The sequence below is a fragment of the Vitis riparia genome, chromosome 9, assembly GCF_004353265.1.
Source record: "Vitis riparia cultivar Riparia Gloire de Montpellier isolate 1030 chromosome 9, EGFV_Vit.rip_1.0, whole genome shotgun sequence".
NCBI classification, from domain to species: domain Eukaryota; kingdom Viridiplantae; phylum Streptophyta; class Magnoliopsida; order Vitales; family Vitaceae; genus Vitis; species Vitis riparia.
The window spans coordinates 4,861,789-4,882,867 of record NC_048439.1 but is presented as its reverse complement, the minus strand read 5'-3'; the positions used below and the strand labels follow the sequence as shown (position 1 = coordinate 4,882,867).

General features: G+C 37.2%; 1 protein-coding gene across 3 annotated transcripts in view; it reads right to left on the bottom strand.

Annotated features, from left to right (window-relative positions):
* LOC117922244 (N-terminal acetyltransferase A complex auxiliary subunit NAA15) overlaps window positions 1-20,495 on the bottom strand; it is a 37,704-nt gene extending 17,209 nt beyond the window's left edge. For 2 of the 3 annotated variants that reach the window (XM_034840301.1, XM_034840302.1), the window contains exons 1-12: window positions 20,316-20,495; window positions 18,531-18,609; window positions 11,961-12,043; window positions 11,703-11,852; window positions 10,994-11,109; window positions 7,899-8,004; window positions 7,731-7,802; window positions 7,507-7,622; window positions 6,686-6,818; window positions 4,457-4,534; window positions 4,313-4,366; window positions 4,022-4,092 (exon numbers count right to left, since the gene is read on the bottom strand). In XM_034840301.1, coding sequence (XP_034696192.1) covers window positions 4,022-4,092; window positions 4,313-4,366; window positions 4,457-4,534; window positions 6,686-6,818; window positions 7,507-7,622; window positions 7,731-7,802; window positions 7,899-8,004; window positions 10,994-11,109; window positions 11,703-11,852; window positions 11,961-12,043; window positions 18,531-18,609; window positions 20,316-20,366 — 1,109 coding nt within the window. In that variant the 5' untranslated portion in view covers window positions 20,367-20,495. The remainder of the gene's footprint in view (window positions 1-4,021; window positions 4,093-4,312; window positions 4,367-4,456; window positions 4,535-6,685; window positions 6,819-7,506; window positions 7,623-7,730; window positions 7,803-7,898; window positions 8,005-10,993; window positions 11,110-11,702; window positions 11,853-11,960; window positions 12,044-18,530; window positions 18,610-20,315) is intronic. The other variant, XM_034840300.1, reaches the window with a different exon arrangement.
* Between the last annotated feature and the right edge of the window lie 584 nt (window positions 20,496-21,079).

Here is a 21,079-nt window from a genome sequence, read left to right as displayed (position 1 = left end):
ACTAAATGACAAACTGACCTCAACAGACAACATAGACTAATGCCACAAGCATAGTTCTAAATGACACAATGTGCACCTAAAGCGCAAAGGTTTCCTAAAACCTATGTACAAGGCAGCCCTAAACAGAGTGAAGCATCATATATTTAACATGCAATAATAGAATTGTGATTATACAAAATTTTATAACATGTTATAACAAGCTAACATTTTTTCCCCACAAAGACATTCAGCAATTTTATGATTTCACTGAATTCTTCCAGAGATTTAGAGCCAGACATATTTCAGCAAGGAAAAATTTAGCCAAAGCCAGACACCACAATTACAATCACCAAAAAGTACCCCCAAGAACCATGCTTTGATTTGGAAAATCATTTCAATTTAAAAAATATATATCAGATGAAACTTTATGACAATATCATAATCTAAAAGGTCCCAAGAAATTAGAGAAAATAATTTTCCCAAAAAAGAAAAGGAAATCCAGAATAGCTTTCAAATAAGAAGGTTTAGAGGAAAATTTCAGTGATGAAAAAAAAAATTCTAGCAAACAAATTTGGAAAAGAAAAAAAAAAAGGGCAAATAATCAATAGAAGTCCAAAGGGAGGTTTTTTTCAGATAGGCAAATGACAATAGATTAAAAAACATCTAACAAAAGGAGGGCACAACTCATACAGTAAAAAATAAAAATAAATAAATAAAGTACAAAGGAGACTATAAGGGCTAAACCCTGGTCAGGCCCAACCCATCAATAAACTCCATCTCCTGCTCCTGCTTTGTAAGGACCCCTTCCTCCTTATAACCCAAAACTTGATCTTCTCCAAGACTAGGTCTTTTCAAAAAGACTAGAATTCCAAAATCTTATTTATTCCAACACTTAAATTCCTCCTTCAATAACTTTTACTTTAGCGAAATCATAACTAAGGGAACCCCTAAAAGAATAGCTCGGCCACCAAAACCTGACCAAGTCACTGAAAACCTAAGCTTTCAACCACATGTTTCAAATCCAAAAGAGTTTTTTCCTCTCCTCATCCTCCCACAATCCAATAAAATGGCCGTCTGATCGAAAACAGGCCATGAAGATTTATCCAAGTACCATCAGACAAGTGATTCACCTAACCTCTCAAATAAGGAAAGTGATCCAACTTGCTCAAAGAAAGACCATCATACCCCCCACACCAAGTGTAAGCTCCTCCCAACAGCAGCATGCCAACCCATCTAAACTCCATAACACAGTTTGACATTCTCTCATTGGTGAAGACAAAAATCTACAACTTGTCCTTTAAAACTAAAATCAGACCACATTGAAATCTCCACCTAAAAACCAAGGCTCTTCCCATCACCTTCTAAAGGCACCCAATCCCTCCTATAAAACCCTACCACCACCCACAACCACTTTATAAACCCCTAATAACATCCAAGTAAAACCTTCCTCACTGTTATTGAACAAGCAAGAAATAAAAATAGCACCACTTCCAAGTTCAAACACAGTAAACACTGCAGTATCCCAAAAAACACAAAACTTCACCCATTGCTCCCCTAGCATCAATAGTCCACAACCAACCCAAATAACACGCCACCAATTTGAGAAAGGAGAAGACAGACCAGATCTTTGTAATGAGAATGCAGAAGAAATTTGATATGTTTCCCTTCTTTGGTCATTCAAGCCACTTAACATTGCACAAAATAGTTGGAAGCTTCATTGTTCAACTTTAGCAATGGGCCAACAATCAGTAGCCATATTGGATCTTGTCCCTCCAAAGCCATCTTAGTTACATAATTGAACAAATCTCATAGTTGTCTTTTAGAAAACTGCTCCCTTTAACTCCTTTGACATTCCAGAACTTTGAATCCCATGCCTCGCCCCAATTTCCATCTAAATCCCTCTTATCTCCTTCTCAAACCTCTCCAATGAAACAACCACATTCCTCCATTACCAGAAATTACATATATACACACAAGAGAATGGTTCCAACCCCCTGATCCTTTTCTTGAAACCTCAATTGCTAGAGAATTGGGGAGTCAAGACTATTGAACGCCAACAGAGAATCCCCACTTGGGGAGGCTGTAACAGAGAGAGCCCTTGAAGTTCAGCTTCAACAACCCACCTGGAAGAAAAGTTTAAAGCATTTCTTGGAAGTTCTACCAAACCCCTATACTATAAAATCATCCAAAGAAGTCCCGCCCCACTCCACGACAAATCAGGGAGATCAAAATCCAACTGTCCCTGCTCTGATAAGCCATCCCCTACTTTCTTAAACCACATATTCTATTGAAAATCACCCAACCAAAAAACAGAACAACAAAATGTGCTTAGAACCCATAATATCTAAATCTGGGCTCTTTCCTTTACAAGCCTAACAACCCTTGACCCTTTTTTAAATAGCTATGTGCCTCATATATGCTCTTTCCACCAGCACTCAAATTGAGCCTTGAAGAAGGATGGGCACAGTGATATATTCTACCAACCTTTCAGCAGCCTCCATGCCCCTCCTTATACCATCTGAAGCTAGAGCCCCTACAAGTCCACCAAAAGAAGATAAAGTCTCCCATGCGCCAACCTTGTGCGCTCCACTGTCCTCTTCATCCTCCTCCATAACTTCCTTCTTCCATCCCTTGGCTAAGTCCTCCCTCAAACCATATGATACCTTCACTGAAATCATCCAAATATGGGCTTCCCACTAGAGGGGGACAAAGAAGCTAGATCATTTGGAGCATTATCTGAAAGATATATTTCTTGGATATGTAGAACTGACAAAGATATAGAAATTAGACAAAACATAACCCTTCAAGGACACACCAACACAACAAATCTTAAAAAGGTAGGGCATGTATATGGCAGGATAAGTAGGATGCTACACATGTACAATAAGAAAAAACATAAAGTCTAGAAAACGAATCACACTTGTATAATATGAAAAATCAAAATTTTCTCAAGATTAATCACACACCCGTGACTAGACTTGAGCCCAACCACCTTACTTGATGATCAAGTCCTCTCATCAACCAAGATTATGCCCCCTTCCCTTCAAAGGGGATTTTCATACACTAACCCTATCACCAAAAGCCAACTTAAAAAATAAAAATGAAAGTGCCCCAGACTCTTGAGCTCTGTTCTGCTTAGAACTAACTCCAAAAATAATCACACCATCAGCAAACTGATGATTTCCATTCCTTTAGGGGAAATTAAATATTTTAGACAAACATGTTAATCAGACTTAGGATATAAATAATGATAAACATTTCAAAGCATGTTAACAAAATCTTAGATACTAATTATAAATGCTTATGGATATATACTTTTTTTTGATAGGCAAAAGCACAAAGATATATTAGAGAAAGGGAGCTTGAAAGGCAACCCGGAGCATACAGGGAGTATACAAGAGACACCTAAAACAAGCAACAAAAACACAAGTACTCACCAGCCCTCAACAAGAACCCAACCAATCCACAAAGTTAAACAAAGATGAAGGGCCTACAGCTATAGAAGAATTAGCCCAAGATAAGAGGTTACAAACAAATGAGTTTTTCAATCTTTGAGTCGACAAAGCCTCATTATCGAAGACTATCCTATTTCTTTCCTTCCAAACTGTCCAAAATAAACAGAGAGGAGTTGCCCGCCAAACCTTTCTATGATTCTTGTCCTTAAAAGAAACATACCAACTTAATAGAGTGTCTCTCACCGAAAACGGCAACACCCAATTAACCCCAAAAAGAGAAAACACAACATCCCACAAAATCTTCGTCTTAGAACAATGAACAAGGATATGATTTATCGTTTCCTCTTCAACGCAACACAAGCAACATCTATTGGCTAGAATCCAGCCCCTCCTCTTTAGCTGAAAATGCTTATGGATATATTAAATCTACAATTTGATTTATAACAAGAATAAATTCAAATGAGAAGAGACAATTGCAGTTGCATCTATCCTTTTTTATAGGCAAAAAAATTGTAATCTCAATCTTATCTTTTTTATTATTTTCATGCACAGAAAACTTCTTAATAAATTTCCTAATCATATATTACCTCCCAGGGTATCCCCCGGTTGTCCTAACTGAATGCTCCAGCTCAAGAATCAGTTGCTCCAGAATGTCTGCCTGTATAACAGAAACAAACAAATAAATAAATAAATATAAATACATACATACATACATATATATATATATATATATATATATATATATAATTAATGTCTGCAAGTATAATTTACACAACATATGGTATTGAACGAAAGCTCCTGCCAAACAACACAAAATAATAAATCCTCACTGGAATTTCTGAGTTACATAAGAAAATCAATGGAAAATTTACACTAACCTTATTAGGGTGATCATACAAAGGAGAAAGATCAGAGAACAATGAAGGAACTCCCTACATGCACCAAAAAGCAAAAATGTAAGTCTTATTTCTTTAAATCGAAGCGAAACAGTCAAAGTAACACAAACAAGGAACTGTAGATACCTTGGTTAGCAGAGGCCTAATATAGTTATCAGCTGCTTCCCGGAATTTTTCACCTTGTAGAAAATCAAGCGGTATTCTCTAGAAGGAAAAGAAAAACAGAAAATAAAGTGTAAGTCTTAAAGAGTTCATTATATTGCTCAAAGAAACTACACATAATACTAATAACGATAAATATCTTTTTTCTTTTTTTGATAAGTAAGCAAAGAGAATTATAAAGAATTTTTTTTTTTTTTTGATAAGTAAGAATTATAAAGAATATATTTATAACTAAAAACTATACACCAAGGTATACAAGTTATGTACAAAGGATATCAAAAGCCATAGCTTGGAGGAGGGAAAACAAAAAGTGATGCCCTCCCTCATCTAGATCACACCCAATCTACAAAATCAACTAAAGGCATTAGTCCTTCTCTTATGCACATCCTAACCCATGACAACAAGCCTCTCAAGAAGGAGGTCTTCAACGATTGAATTGGTTGCTCTGCATTTTTAAATGTTTTTCTGTTCGTTTCCTTCCAAATTGTCCAAAAAATAACAATGGGATGGCTCTCCAAACCTTCTTGCATTTTCTTCCCATAAATAAGTCATGCTAACTAATATATATCCTTTTTCACCTATCAAAAAAAAAAAAAATTATGCTAACTTAAGAGAGTCTCCCTAACCAAAGAACAAAGGACCCATAGGACACCAATAAAGAGGACATAAGCTATCATAACACCCTGGCTTTGAAACAATTAAGTAAAATTTGATAAATTGATTCCACTTCGCTTTCACATAGGTAACATATGTTGGCCAATGACCATCCTTGTCTCTAAAGTTGATCTCAGGTCAATACCTACGCCCAAACTAGCTTCCCAAGAACACACCAAAAAAAAAAAAAAACCCTCCCTTTTAGACAAGACCCACAAGTCCAAATAATGCTCTCCAAGAAAGGAAATGAGCATCCTAATTCCACCATAGAATATAGAGATTTGACCAAAAAGACACCATTCCTTGAGTCCATCAACACCACCTTATCCTTCTATTCCTTCGTCACAGATTTTCCTAGCAATCTTGAGAAAAAAAAGATCTAGATCGCCCAGCTCCCAATTGATCAAGTGTCTAGTGAAACAAGGATTCCAATTTCACCCCTCCCCTCACTCTTCCTAAATATCCTATACCCAAGACTCTTTATACAAAACTTAAGCATACACAAATTTGAAAATACACATATAAGGGTTCCTCCCCACACCATCTACCCTCCCAAAACTTCACCTTCCACCCATCACCCACCTCAAAGGATGTTGTATCATTTTTCTGTTGGTATGAATATTCGGTATACCATCAGTCGCTCTTTTGGCAATTCCTTTTTATTATATTAATATTCTTATCTATCAAAAAAAAAAAAAAAAAGAGGAAATATTGTATTATCAACAAGAGAAAAAGCATGAAGGTATGCACAATGTATACATAGAAGCCAAAAGGGCCCCAAAAAAACAGCACAAAGGCACAAAAACAGGCAACAATGCCCAACACACAGCCTAATCAATTCACAAAGTCTAACAATAACAAGGAAAAACCCACAATAGACATTCTAATGCAGTCCCAAAAGCTCAAAGGATGCTCTACTGTTGAAAAGGTCCCACCCCTTTCTCATTACTTTCCATAAGCCAAACCTCATACCCACCTTTCACAATGCATAAACTCCAACCCCTTCTCCCTCTCCATATTTTCTTTGAATAACCTATTTCCAAAAAGCTTCTCTTTTAGAGGCATTATCTCCAACTCCAAAAAATATCCTGAAAGTTTAATGACATACCATTGCTAAAATAAAATCTTTTACAACATATTTAGAAAGGTCAATGAAGTTTAAGCAGTTCGAACTTAAACCATGTCATTTGAGATAGATTATTTCTCCCCTCATTTGAAAGTAGCTCAACACCAACCCAACCATCAAAGCTTTCTAGTAATCATATTTAACCATATTGTCATCCCTATATTTATGTATACATGAATTGATAAGACTCATCCATATCTTCATGAGAGCACATAACATAGAATTTGTCTCAATAACTAAAGTTGTGCACTTCGTAGCACCCTCACACCCTCAGGAGAGCAGCTCATCTATTAGTTAGTTCTTGAGAACATTTTCTTCACATTGCCCGCACATCAAGCTGCATATAAATTTTCTAGACAAAAGAAAGTCAAAAAGGTAAAGGATCCATGAGGGAGCATAATGGGGGAGTAAACCTTAACAGCAGATGACCAACGATATTCCTGTCCAAGCGATTTGTACAAGGCATCTAAACGATCAATTTCATCAGGAGAATACAGACCATTCTCTGAAAAAAGTCCAACACACTTTTGCAGGCCTTCATAATATCTGAAGAGAGAAAAAAAATTAGTTCATTTCAGAAAATTAGAAACAAAAATCAAAATAATACAGGCATTAATACAACTATAAGTACAGAAAGAGAATCACAAATATTACAATCAGAATGAAGTTGAATTATTTGCATATCTTTTTAAAATTCATTCATGTATGGCATTCAGCTAATTTTGTTCTTAGATTGAAACTTCAAATATGGAAACTGTGATCCATCGTCATCATTCAAGCATAATCTCAAGCTCCTAGGGGTTTTGAATTTAGCTGCACAAATTATAGCCCGTTACACCCCAACCAAGGCAATCCAAACAGTTATATAGTAATGCATATATAAAAGGGTTCATACACTAAAATGACATCTGACAGACCAACGAAGAAAATTCATAACAATAAATATGGTTGGAGGGACCCAGAGACAGCATTCACCCTGAAAATTAGTGTATAAAAATCAAATCGATTGCCTCTGATTAGCACTTTATGCTTGATATCTATAATGAAGTCATCAACATCGGAAGTTTACATAGGAGTGCTTTGTAGTTGTGCTAATAACAAAGCCATCAACAAGGAGAAAATAGAAAAGCATCTTTTTTCTTCTAATCACAAATTTATTGGAATATGGCTATATAGTTAATACATGCATATCATTTGTACTACTATTCAACCATAATTTTCAAAAGATAATCACCTGTAATTGTCAGGATTCATGGAAAGTAATGCCCTGTACAATTTATCACCTTCTTCTAGGCAATCAAGCTTCACAAAAAGAGAAACAAGTTGCTCCTTGACAGCTAATTTATCCACCTAGAAAGGCATGAAAACAAAACTAATCAGTGACAAAGTCCTAGAATTAGGAAGTTAAAAGGTCCAACTAGACAGCTATTTGCAGTGATAAATATAATATGCACTTACAATTTTAAACTCTTTCTTCAGCAACTCCTCATAAGCTCTCTGAATAAAGCCGCACTCCTCTAATAAGGAAATCTATACAACAACAAATGCATATCACTATTAAAAAAACTCCCAAGCATAGTCTGAATGAGAAGTGCAAATATATGCACTGCACGTCAAAGCAATTACCTTGTATAAAAGCATTTCCCCATGCTCGCAGCGTTCATTTTCTGGAGGATAATCATCTTCTAATGTCCCTTCATATGCTTCAAGGATTTCAATTGCTTTTGCACCACTAATAACAAATAAAGCAAGAGTAAACAACCAACCCAAAACCTAAAAAGAAAGAGCATGTCATCTTTATTTACTAAAATCCAACTATCAAACTGCTTTGGAGCATGAAGGAAAACAAAACCATGCAAGATACATGTAGTTTGTTTACCAGTTCAGAGTCATTTTTCTGATCAAATAAATACATAATAAAAATTTGCAAGATAGATGTGTTTTGTTTCCTAGTTCAGAGCAATTTTGCGTACTAGAAAACAAAAACTAGTTCAGATTAATTTAAGCATGCAAGCAACCAGTATGAATATCATATCAACTGCTTGCAAGAAACTATATGCCAAAGGATTACATGGTTCAGTATAGTGAAGTTAAGAACAAATAAATGTATATTGCAACCATGGTTCTAGACTGCTGTTGTGGCCAAGGTCCTGTTGTGGTCATCATGTTAATGGTGATGGCGGTTTGTGATCTTCTGTGTTTTCCTTTTTGCAGTTGTAGCCACCTGCCTGTTTTGACCTTGGAATCTCCCAAACTAGTTTTTCTTAATGAATTTCATTCAACATATAAGCATGACTTCATGCAAGGTATTGAATTTTATATCGGTTTTCAGCCACCCTTGGTAGATAATACTTTCTATTGTTGAGTTTCCACAACTTCTATGACTAGAATGCAAGTAAAATTGAAAACATGTCCATGGTTACTTGACCTTGTTGGCATAGGCAGGGCATAATTTGTTCTGTTTGAGAACCAAAATGGCTATACTCATTTCCTTTTCAATCCATTTGTCTAAAGTCTCTCAAATCCAGCCTTTTTTACCATAAGAAGGAAAAATATCCCTTCATTTAAAGTGAAAAACTCTAACAGTCCCAAAGTACATTTACTGAAAAGCAAAAGTTTGAGTTCTATTTTTTTGGATGTAATTGGAAGGAGCAAACCCAAAAAATAAATACAAATACATAATTCTAAAAAATAAAAAATAAAATAAAACCCAATGTGGATGTTAATAACTCATACCTGAAGGAGATGTTAATGTGCCATGGCTAAGGAAAACATAGCCAAGGTCTACACCTTCATAAAACATAATACACACACACACACACAAAATCATATATATATATATATATATATAGGAGAAATAGAATTTACTAGCAAAGCACCTAGCAACACAAACACATGCACAGAAACTAGCATACACATGCACATACACACATGAAACATGTAAACACGCATGCATAACAATGTGGATATCCAAAATATAGTTTGCTTCCTTCTTTCTTCACACTAGAACTACAAAGCTTGTTTGGTAGCTGAAATGGAAACACTATCATCTTCAAAAATGAAAGCACTGACCATGCATGTTTTTCCAATTAAAAAAAAATGCATGTTTTCCCAATAAAAAAAAACGCATGTTTTTGGATCATTTTCAACTGTTAAAGCACCTACGTTTTTTAAAACACATAAAAAACAACATTTTGACATTTTCCAAAAATAAGGATGTCAGCAAAAACAACTTTTAAAAACTTGTCACCAACCATGTTTTGTGTTATTTACATTTCCTTCTTTTTCAAATAAAGAACAGTTCTCATTTCTGCTACCAATCAGCTCTAAGATATTTTCATTCCATTTTTTCCCTGGTTTTCTCTTTCTTCCAAGCATTTATATGAGTTCATTTCAGTTCACCACATTGTTTATCTTTCTTAAGTTGACTTGTGGTTTTTGTTTCAGCTGTGCATAAAATCTTTGAGAAAAAAAAAAATTGATAAGTAAAGAGAATTTCATATATAAAGAGACGCCAAAAAAGCGACTCAAGGTCTACAAACCTATACACCCACCACCAAAAAGGCCAAAGAAAAAAAAGGAGAAAAACATCCAGCTGGCCCAAAAAACAACCTTAATAGGATCCCAATCAATCAATAAAATTAACCATAGTTAAAGGGCATTCAACTATAAACAACTGAGCCTCAAACCAAAGAGAATAAACAAAACAGTATTTCAATCTCTGGATTGACAACACATCATCCTTGAAAGCCAATTTATTTCTCGCCTTCCAAACCGTCCAAAATATATAAAGAGGAGCAGCTCTCTACACCTTCTTGCGCTTTTTGCCCACAAAAGAACCATGCCAGCTAAGGAGAGTCTCTCTAACTGAAGAGGGCAGCACCCAAGACACCCCAACAAAGTAAAGAGTAACTCCCATAGGACCCTTGTTTTGAACAGTGAAGAAGAAGATGGTCTATGGTCTCCTCATTCTCAAGACACATAAAACATCCAAGGTCCATCCTCTTTTCTGAACAAAATCTTTGAGAAAAAAATAATCACACAAAAACCACAGAAGTATATCTTCTCAGAAAAAAAAATTATCCAAAACATGTTGTTCACCAGTTATTTATGTCAGTTTGATTTATGGAATTTAGCAACTTCAAAAGACACAGTTCAAACAACACACATCAAAATGGAGATTTTTTTTTTTTTTTTAATAGGCCACATCAAAATGAAGATATATACCACAGATTCCTAATAAATAAAAAATAAAAATTAAGTAAAATTTTTGCTCCCAACAAGGACAGAAAAGATGCTGATTCTAATTTCTGCATTAATATTGAATTAGTAGTTTGGCAAAGCTCATAACCTAGTTATTACAATGGTCTCAACAAAGGTCAACTGATAACAAAAAAGGTTAAAATTCTGTAATCATATGCTGAACAGAAGCAACTTTTCTACAGGAGCTCCAATTAAATAGTTTCTCAAATATATCTGACCTTTTGATAAAAATAAAATTTGGCACATAACAGAATAAGGCCGACGCCAAATTATGTCATTTTTTTTATGAAGTTGACTAATAGGAAGGGTCAGAAAAGAACCAAACTACTTGTTTAATACAGCAGATAAATTATTTTATATCTCCTTCTATCTACAACAGACATAAAAGTAAAAAGGGCAACAAAAATCAACATTTGCTAAATGTTAAGAATTGTCAATATCCAAGGATCAAAGCATACTTTGAGTTTAAATGATGAGCAACCGCAAATCCTATCCAATTCATCCGATGATTTGGTTTCAGAGTCAGAAGTTGCTGTCTTGTTTCAACAAAACCTGCCAAGTCCCGCATTTGTGCCTGTACAACGGAAGATAAAAAGGCACTATTAACAGACAAAAGAGGAACAGCTACATAAACCAATAAGGTAATCAAATTTTCACAAGAAAGGCTTGATAAGAAGTAGATGATATAAAAGGCACACTGGAATAAAATGACACGGAAGTTGTAACAGCACAACATTCATTTGCAATCTCATCGACTACTTTCTGAGCTATGGTTATTGGATTTTGCCACCATTACACAGAATGGACGTTAATAAAATTTACCTAAATTTTTTCAGCCCATCCGGATCCAATATATGTTTACAAATATATTAAAACAAGTAAAACAAAACCAGGGCAGAATCCATAGTTTCAATATTATTAGTAGCCTAGGCAACAGGGATACTCCTATTTAGTCCTCCTCTCCCAAAAATAAAACATGCACCAATACTAATGACAAAACTTATTTTGGGTTTTTCATGTCAAGTCAGATTTGAAATATTAAAACAAAAATCACTGTCCTTGATACAAAATATATATGGGAATGGATGATGTCGAGATATTCTCTCCTGATTTATGGGCTGCAAATGACAATAACAGAGGAAAGTTCAGCACATAATACAAATTCACCTGCAAGAGGGAAAGGTCCCGTAGTATTTCAATGTTATCTGGATCAATCTTCAGGGCATTCCGATAACATTTGATCGCCTCCCTGTATTCTCGGTCTGATCGGTAAAGGAGACCATAGACATGCCAGCAAACATGGCTTTTGAGGTCATTCTGCATTAAGACAAGAATTTAAGGTTTATAATACCTCTTTAAGAAGGACAAACAATGTTGAGAAACCAACCATACTTTAAGCTAAAAGGCTTGAAAAGGACATCCAACCTTTAGTCCTAACCGGACAAGTTCATATGCTTCTGATTTGCGATCCATGCAATTCAAAGTCAATCCCTTCATTGACAAAGTTTCTAGTAACAAAGAAAGGAAAAATGCAGATCATAAATACCTTTCCATGAAAGTTACATAATCACAGAATCAGATGATACAATAGTTTCAACGATGTAAAAGAAAGGATGCATAACATACAATTTTTATTTACTTTACTGCATTGATCACATCCACAACAAAAATAAAAGTAAAATACCTTCTTAATAACTACAAATACTCAAATCACTCACCAACAGAAAAATCTAGTAGGATCCCTACCTCAATGTATTCCATTTCTCCTATCAAAATAACTTTGTTATTGTCTCAAATGTTTTTCCTGTTGATAAAGATGAAGACCATTGTTCCTATAAGAAAATTTTCTTCTCATACAATGAACCAATTAATTCTTTTTTTTGGATAGGTAAGAGAGTATATATATAAAAAAAGGAAGCCTCCCAAAGTATATAGGAAATATACACTGGCCACCCAAAGGCTCACCCAAGTGGGAGAGGGAGAGAAACCAAAAACATCACTTGCCCTCGATTAGAACCTAGCCAATCAAAAAAGCTAGCAAGAGACCTAGGGCCCATATCCATAGGCACCTTAGACCAAGACCACAAATTATAAACAAAAGAATTTTTCATTCTTTGGATTGACAACTAAAAGCCTCCATAGCAATCACAAATAAATAGGGAGAGAGGGGGTCCCCTTGTCTTAAACCCCTAGTACTTTGAAAAAAAAACTAGACGGGGTTCCATTGACAAGAACAGAAAATTTTGTTGTTGAGATGCACCAATTTATGCATTAAATCCACTTCTCCCCAAAGCCCATCTTCCTCAACATTGACAGCAAGAAATTCCAATTTAAATGATCACACGCCTTCTCATTGTCAAGCTTACAGAGAACATCACATTCACTACATTTCAGCCTTGAATCAACAACCTCATTAGCAATCAAAGTTGCATCCAAAATCTATCTACCCTCAACAAAAGCATTTTGGAATTCAAAGATTACTTTACCCATTACCTTCTTAAGTCTATTGACTAAAACCTTAGCCAATAGCTTATAGAGGTTGCCCACAAGGCTAATTAGCCTAAAATCTCTCAAGTATTCGACACCACCTTTCTTCAGAATTAGAACAAAAAAAAAATAGCATTCAAAGACTTGACAAATCCCCCCCCCCCAACCCCCCACAAAACCCACATTTTCGCTAAAAAAAACCCATCACCCCTTCGTTCACAAACTCCCAACTAAACCCATCTAGACCTAGTGTTTTTTCCTTGCCTAGGTCATAGTTGTGAAAGGCGCGCCTAAGGCGCGCCTAGGCTCGGGGCGACGCGACGCCACCCTCCGGCGCCTCGCCTGAAGGCAGGCGACGCCCCTTCAGGAAGGCGCCGCTTAGACGCGCAAGGCGCTCGCCTCCGACAAGGCGTGAGGCGCTCGGCTGAGTCGCCTCCGACGGTACGACCAGGTACGCGCCCCTCTTTCTCCTTCCCCTTCTCCTTCTTCTTCTTCTTCTTCTTCTTCTTCCTCCCGTCGGGTTGCAGAACTCTACACCCTCAGCCCTAATTTTTTTTTTTAATTTGTGGGACCAAACGGCGTCGTTTTGGTCCCTGTTCTTTTAAAAGAACAGTGCTCAAAACGGCGTCGTTTTGGCCCTTTTTAATTTAAAAGGAAAGGTCCAAAACGACGTCGTTTTGGACCCTGTTCCTTTTAAAAAAAAAAACAGGCCAAAACGACGCCGTTTTGGCCTGTTCCTCCATTCCAGCTCCCTTTTCTGGTCTTTCTCAACCCGAGACCACTCCCAATCGTGCCCTAACCTCAGCCGTGCTGGAGAAGTGAAGAAGAAGAAATATATATATATATATATATATAAGGGAAAATAGGAGAAAATATATAAGTAAATTAGGGTGCGCCTCACTTCACTAAAGCCCGCGCCTTAGGTGCGCCTTGCGCCTCAGGCTCCAGGACTACTTTGCGCCTTGGTGCGCCTTGAGCCTTTTAAAACTATGGCCTAGGTCTGAGTGAGTAGCAAAAACCTCTTATTCTAAAAATGGGAGCTCCAACCTTGCAACTTCACAACCTCCTAGTCTCTCAAAAGTCAAGCCTCCAATGTCAGGTCTCCATTACCCTTCCTTGGTCGAAAGGTTCTAAAAAACCCCAACCACACCATCTCTAATTTCATTCTCTTTCGTGAGCCAACTGCCATTCACGTTAACCTTGGCCAACCAATTTCATTTTTTTTTTATAAGTAAATAAGCAGAATGCATTAAAAGTACTTGCAAAAAGGCGCAAAGAGGACACACAGAGTATACAAAGGCAAGCAAAAAAAGAAAAAGGGAAGAATTAAAACCCACCTTCCCACCAACACCCGACACCCAAAGGGTTGGGAGACCAAAAAAACCTCAAAAGACCCCAAACAAAAAACACCCCACAGACCTAAAGCAAAAAACCTTCTACCTGAAGCAACAAGAAAAACCCCTAACAGAAAACACCCCAAAGACTTGCAGAGCCCCTTCCCCTAAGACCCCACACTCTTCCTTTTTCCTTTTTCTATGGACAGGGCATTATTGTAATTGACAGAACACTCGAGCCTTCGGATTTCCTTCCCTAGCCGAGAAGAGAACAAGGATTTTCTCCTTCCCCCGAACACCTTAACCCCCTCGCTTTTCTTCAATTCCAATTTTCTAAGAAGACAACTAATTTCCTTTTCATAGCCCGAAATTGGCATCCCCAAACAGTTGGACAACTCAACAAAACCTCTAGGAAGGCACACAAACTCCCCCCTCTCTTCCACGCCACCTAAGCCCGCAACCCTTGGAGGGTCCACCCACTCAGCCCCGGCCTCCAAAATTGACGGCCCCTTCATCACCTTCAAGGCCCCATCTTGTGTCGTGGATCCCAAAAAAGAGATCGTAGCAAAAGGGTGTCAATTTGCCTCCGCCAAAAAGGCTTCTTCCATGATTGCTACCCGAGAATCCTCCAAGGGCACTAAAGAGTCAAGGCACACACCCTCACCACTCCCCTCAATCCTTTCCATGGCCACAAGAAAAAGCTCCAAGGCCACAACAGTTCCGTTGTCCCCTCCTTCCCTTCTCTCAATCGCTATAGTTTCGTTGCCCCTTTAAGACGACTCTCGATCCTCAATAATAGGGAAAAGCCCCCCCGATCCCACCAAAACTCCATCAGGAACCCTACAATAGCTTTTTCCCCTTGAATCCACTCCCTTTTGGCAACTTAAGGAGACTTGGGCCTAACCCAGTCTAAAAGAGGCCCCTCCTTCGTTGACAGACTCCACATGGGCTAGGTCCACAACTTTTGCGACTTGGACCTCCTCCCCCACCCCCCGGTAGCCCAAAGGATGTGGCCCAAAAGCCCACCCGCTTAAACCCTTGTTGACCTCCAACTCAACCAAACATCTCCCATCTGTAACAATTATAACCCTCTCGTCGCCATCATCAACATCCCCTCCTTCTGCAATTACCTCGACTGTTGTGGCGTCTCTTATCACCTACCTCTCGTACAAACATTGTATGTCCCCATCCCTAGTCAGCAGAGGTTGCAAAGACTTCTCCAACATAGTTGTGAAAGGCGCGCCTAGGCTCCGGGTAGCGCGCCGGGCAGCGCGACTCCCCTTCACGAAGGCACCACTTAGGCGTGACACGGTCCACAAGTGCGCCTCGATCCCCTACCTCCTTCTCCTTCTCCTTCTCCTTCTTCTTCTTCTTCTTCTTCTTTGGCGTCGGGTTGCAGAGGGCAGAGAGAAGCTCTAATTTTTTATTTTTTTTGTGGGACCAAAACGACGTCGTTTTGGCCCTATTTTCCCTTCCAGCCCCCTTTTCTGGTTGTTTTCAACCCGACAACTTTCCCAAATTTTGCCCTAGCCTCAGCCGTGCAGTGGAGAAGTGAAGAAGACGAAGAAGAGGAAGAAAAAATAAAGGAAAAAATAGGAGAAAAATAGAGGGAAAATATATGTAAATTAGGGTGCACCTCACTTCACTAAAGTTTGCGCCTTAGGTGCGCCTTGTGCCTTTTAAAACTATGTTCTCCACATCAAAGCTAGCGCGTGAGCCATCTGCCCCATCATTCCTGTCCTCCAACAAGCCATGCTCGCTGCTACAACTTCTCAACACCATTCGTGAAAAACAAGGTGGTGCTTCCCACCACAACTTAAACGAGAAGCTAGCACTGCCTATTACCACATGCAACTCCCCAGGCAAAGTTTTCCCAACAAACTTGATCAACCCCCCTTTAAGCAAACAGCCTACCTCCGGAATCCTTTTGACCAGGTGCAACAAGTTCTCCTTAACCCTTCTTGAACCTTTTGTAAACACCCTCTCTGCCTCAACGAGATCTTCGAACTCAAACAACAATAGGGCACCCCCAAAAGTAGAAATCTTCATCCCCCCTTTCACATACCAAAGATTGAGTAGACAGGGTTTCAGCAAGGACAACTCAAGAAGAGGCTAAGGACTCTCCCCAAACCACCCAACCAAACATCGTCTAAAAAGCTCCTCTCTACTGTGAACCTCAATTTCCCCCAGCTGCAACCAAACAGGATCTTTTGCCACTCCTACATCTTTCCTAATAGCATCAGCAAACGTCCCAACTACTGGCACCTCCCTTGGCCAACTAGTTTCTCCTTCTATGGGCATTCGTTATCTTATGGGAAGAAAAACACATTTTCGTTTCCCTCCATCCCCGAGCATGAATTGTCCTCAAATTATAAGTAAAATCCCTTCTCAAGTATTTTTTACCCTACCAAGAATCCCAGGAACTTTATTAAGTCTTGATTAGGTAAAGACTTGGTAATATCAGATACTCCACCTTCTCCAAGGTGGACAGATTTCCCCTAAACCAACCCTTTTGGGAATGTTACTACATGAGGTAACAACTTCGACACCTTTCTTCCTCACAAAACAGGAACATTTGCAAGTTATATTTGAGTCATGAAATAGATGGCAATTTCTATATCAGGACCCAAATGAGGAAACTTCCAAATTTCTATATGAGTGAAGACCCTCAGACATAGGAAGGCCTTAAAATGCATGCAGAGTCTCACTCCCATAGTATGGGGTTTCATTGGGATTGTTAAGGTGTTTTAAAGCTCCCATTGAGATAAATTTTAGTTGGAATGTTAGGGAGTCAACTTCCAAGAAGAAAACAAGGGCAATTAAGAAGGCGGTACTTAAGGTTAATATGGATATTTTGATTTGAAAAAAGCTAAGTTGATTGAGATCAACAACAAGGTGATCGGAGCATTTAGAAAACTAGATAAAAGGAATTACCTTTTATCATAATACTAGTTTGTCAAATAAATAAAATAAAATAAAAAATCATTGATTTATGCTATAATTTTTCAAAAACTCCTTTTCCACTTTGTTTCTCGTTCTCTAGCTGCCAAACCACACGGTTAGGACATCCATCACCATCTTTATTTCCTATTCTATTCAAAACTCCCCAAGATTGTTCAAGAAATGGAGATGTTAACAAACCTTTACTTATTTACAAACCTCAATGATAAGATTCCCAATTTTTTCTCATGTATGTGAAATTTCTAGGGGGCCTAGTGAGACTCTAAGGCTTGTCTATTTCTTTCTTCCTCTTTCCAAGGTGAGATTCCATTATTTTTTATTGTAGGGCTGCATTAGTTTTGCCTAACATCAATTCTTAACCATACTTTTCTGGGAAGAAAATTAAATGAGGTTTCTTTTGTCCATGTCTCATTTTTTACCCACCAAACTACACCCTAGGAGCTGTATTTTATCACTGTTGTCTTCTCCATTACAGTTTCCCAAAGAAAGAAACCTAACAAACCCCTCCTCTCCAGCTCTCACTTTCCAATGGCCAAGAAACTCCATTGTCATTGCCTTTGTACTTCTTAGTTATATATTGCCAACGAAAAAAAAGTAGAAAGCTACCCTCTGTATTGCTTTTCTCAAGAGAAACTCAAATAAATGGTAATACTATGTAACTTTTCATGCAAACTCGACACAAACTAGCCCCAACTTATCCAACCCACATAACTTTAAGCTACTCCAAGCAAATCTAGACTGCTTAGCATATGGCCTGCGCAAACCCATTTAACCTAAAATGAGCTTGGGTAGGGAATCTTGAGTTAGAAGCCAGGTTGGTTCAGATTTCAGGCAACAGGTCTTTTAGACCAAGTTAGACTCGAGTTAACTTCCAACATGGAGTTGCAACTCTGGTGACACTCGTCTATGATAATTGCTATATAAACTGGACTTGTCTACCGCTTCAGAATTTTTTAACAGCCTATAACACCATGGATTCCATATAGTATGACTACATTCCTACATAATTTCAAGTACATTCGGAATTTATTTTTGGTCCATTCACCATCTAGTTACTCCTTCCCATGACTGTTCACCAAAATTTTCACTAATCACTCAGTTTCAATTATACAAGCAAAAGGAGTGTATAAAAACTAAGCATGGAGAAAAGCTTAGATCGATATTCATACATCAATATGGCGACAAAACTAGAAATGCATGAAGTTGCACAAACCTCCATGATCTGGAAACTTTTTCAATATAGCATCTGCTGCCTTCAATCCCTTCTTATACTGTTTAGTTTCATATGATTTCTGCAGGAAGACATGCAACAATCACTGAGCAAAGATATCAAGGATTCATATCTTTTTTTTTTTGATAAGCAAATCTATTGTCCAAGAAAAATCAAGGATTCATATCTTTTATAGGCAAAATATGAAAGGTGTCAAGAAAGGGAAGGTGCAACCCCGGTAAACAGGAGAAACTATATCGAATAGGACCCACAGTTTCTGTTGGTCCACCAACCATGATACTGGAGACAGGCACATAAGTCAAACTCAACCAGAACAGACAAATTCTAGACTGAATAGAAAGGGCTCAAAAGACTTTTGTTAACCATTACATTTTTATTTAAAAAACAAATGAAAATAACTAAAATGAGACCTCATTTGACTATTGCATACTTAGAATGTAGTTAAAAATATATATACATATATGAGTGTATACATAAACATACATACACGCACACGCACACATATATATATATATAGAGAGAGAGAGAGGGAGATAAGGAATCTCACAGAAACTAACTCAATTAATGAAAACAACGCAAACCCTGTTTTGTTCCTTTTCTTGATCGCAACTAACCATTTTTGTAGACTTCATGTGTACCATGCTATGCCTTCTTTTGGTTGCTTTTAATACATGTTTTTCTTGTTTGCCAATAAAAAAAACCCTACGAGGATGCATGCAAGGAAAGAAAAAAAACAATAGAAATGGTTGATGATAAAATAGCCACATGAATGCTGCAATTCAGAATTCACACTTAAACTTCCCTTACAATGTTGCTGGAAGTCTTGCAGCACCATTTTTCCAAGGACAGAAAGCAACAGAGCAAAAAAATTGAATACATATTCTTTTATCGTTTGGGAACCAATAAAGGTTAACTTCCATTCAAACTGAGGACAATACAGTTGGATAGTCATATTGATTATCTAGTTTCTTCAATCAAAAATAGCATAACACAGGACTCCTTATTTTATCTTTCTTCCCTTTTACACATTGCAAGTCAGTGAAATTACACAATGGTCACTTTTCGGGCTCCCAAGCAAAAAAACAATCATAGGTAATTTCCTTCTTATTGATAGGTTAGTTTTTTCTATCCAAGACGACATAAAACATAGAACCAGCATTCATAGATTCTTTCCCTTTCCTCCATTTTCTCGGAAACCAACCAAACCGCATGTCAGTGCAATGACAAGCACACGACGATCAATCCACAACTTCGGGTAAAATGAAAACAATCATAACAAAGACAAAAACAAAACCCTTCAAACACCACCCAATTCTCGACGCTTAATCCAGTACCAAAAACGCAGATCCAAACCCTACATCAACATCCAGTTGCTGACAAAGAAGCACCCACCCCAGTTCACTTGCCAATGAAATCAAACAAACACAATCTCAAAACAAACCCCGCTTCAAGCTTTCAACCTCACGACCAAAAAAACCCAAAAACCCAAAAGCCCAAACCAAAACAATCAGAAAAAACTCAGTTGACTTGATTCTTCCATTTTTATTAAATACCCAAAACAACACAAAATCTGTGGCTTAAATTTTCCTTTCATTATCCTCCGATTTCCCGGAAAACAATCGGAATAAAATCGAGGGCTTCAGAAAGTCGATTTAGTAAGGGAGAAAATAAAAAAAAATAAAAAAAACAAAGAGACAGCGATGTATGTGTCCGTATATATATAAAAACAAGCGCTAAAAGGGAGATACGGAGAGAATCGGAGCTTACAACGATGAGTTTGAAGAGATTGGCTTCTTTGGGAGGAAGCGAAGCACCCATTTTTGGGGCTGAGAGAGAAAGAGCAGATAAGTGAGATGGAGATATTGAGAGAAAGAGGGGTTTAGGCTGATGAGGGCTGCGAAAAAAGGAGAGACAGTGTGGGGAAGTGGTGGCGTTTATCTGCTGCAACCCTACCAAAATTGAAGAAGCTATATACAAAATATTACAAAACCCACCTCTCCTCTCCTCTTTTGGGGGTTTTTTTTTTTTTTTAATTAAAATTATTTGATATGGATTATTGCTAAATGTTGATTATATTTTGTGTTTATTCGTGAAATGGGGAAATTACCTTTTAACTTTTAGTTAAAAAAATACTTTGAAATTTATTTTAGAATGCTCCAAATTTTTAGTTTTTTGTATTATAAATTTAACAGCATGAATTTCTAAACGTTGGATTTTTTTTTTTTTTAATTTGGAACAATTTATTAATTGAAATATGGCTTCTACGACTTTAAATATGTGTTAATAATAATTCTAAAAAATGTTTATAATCTTTTTAATATTTAAATGATAAAAATTTTTAAATTTTAAAAATGTTTGAATAGTTTTTTAGGATTATTAGATAAATTCTAATTTTGGATTCTTAATTATGTTATTTTTTATTATTTTTCAAACATCATTTTAGTAATATTATGTTATCTTGATAGACATTGGAATTATAATTAGGTCAAATTGGAAGTCAATAGTCTCGCTATGGGCTAAGACTATGAATA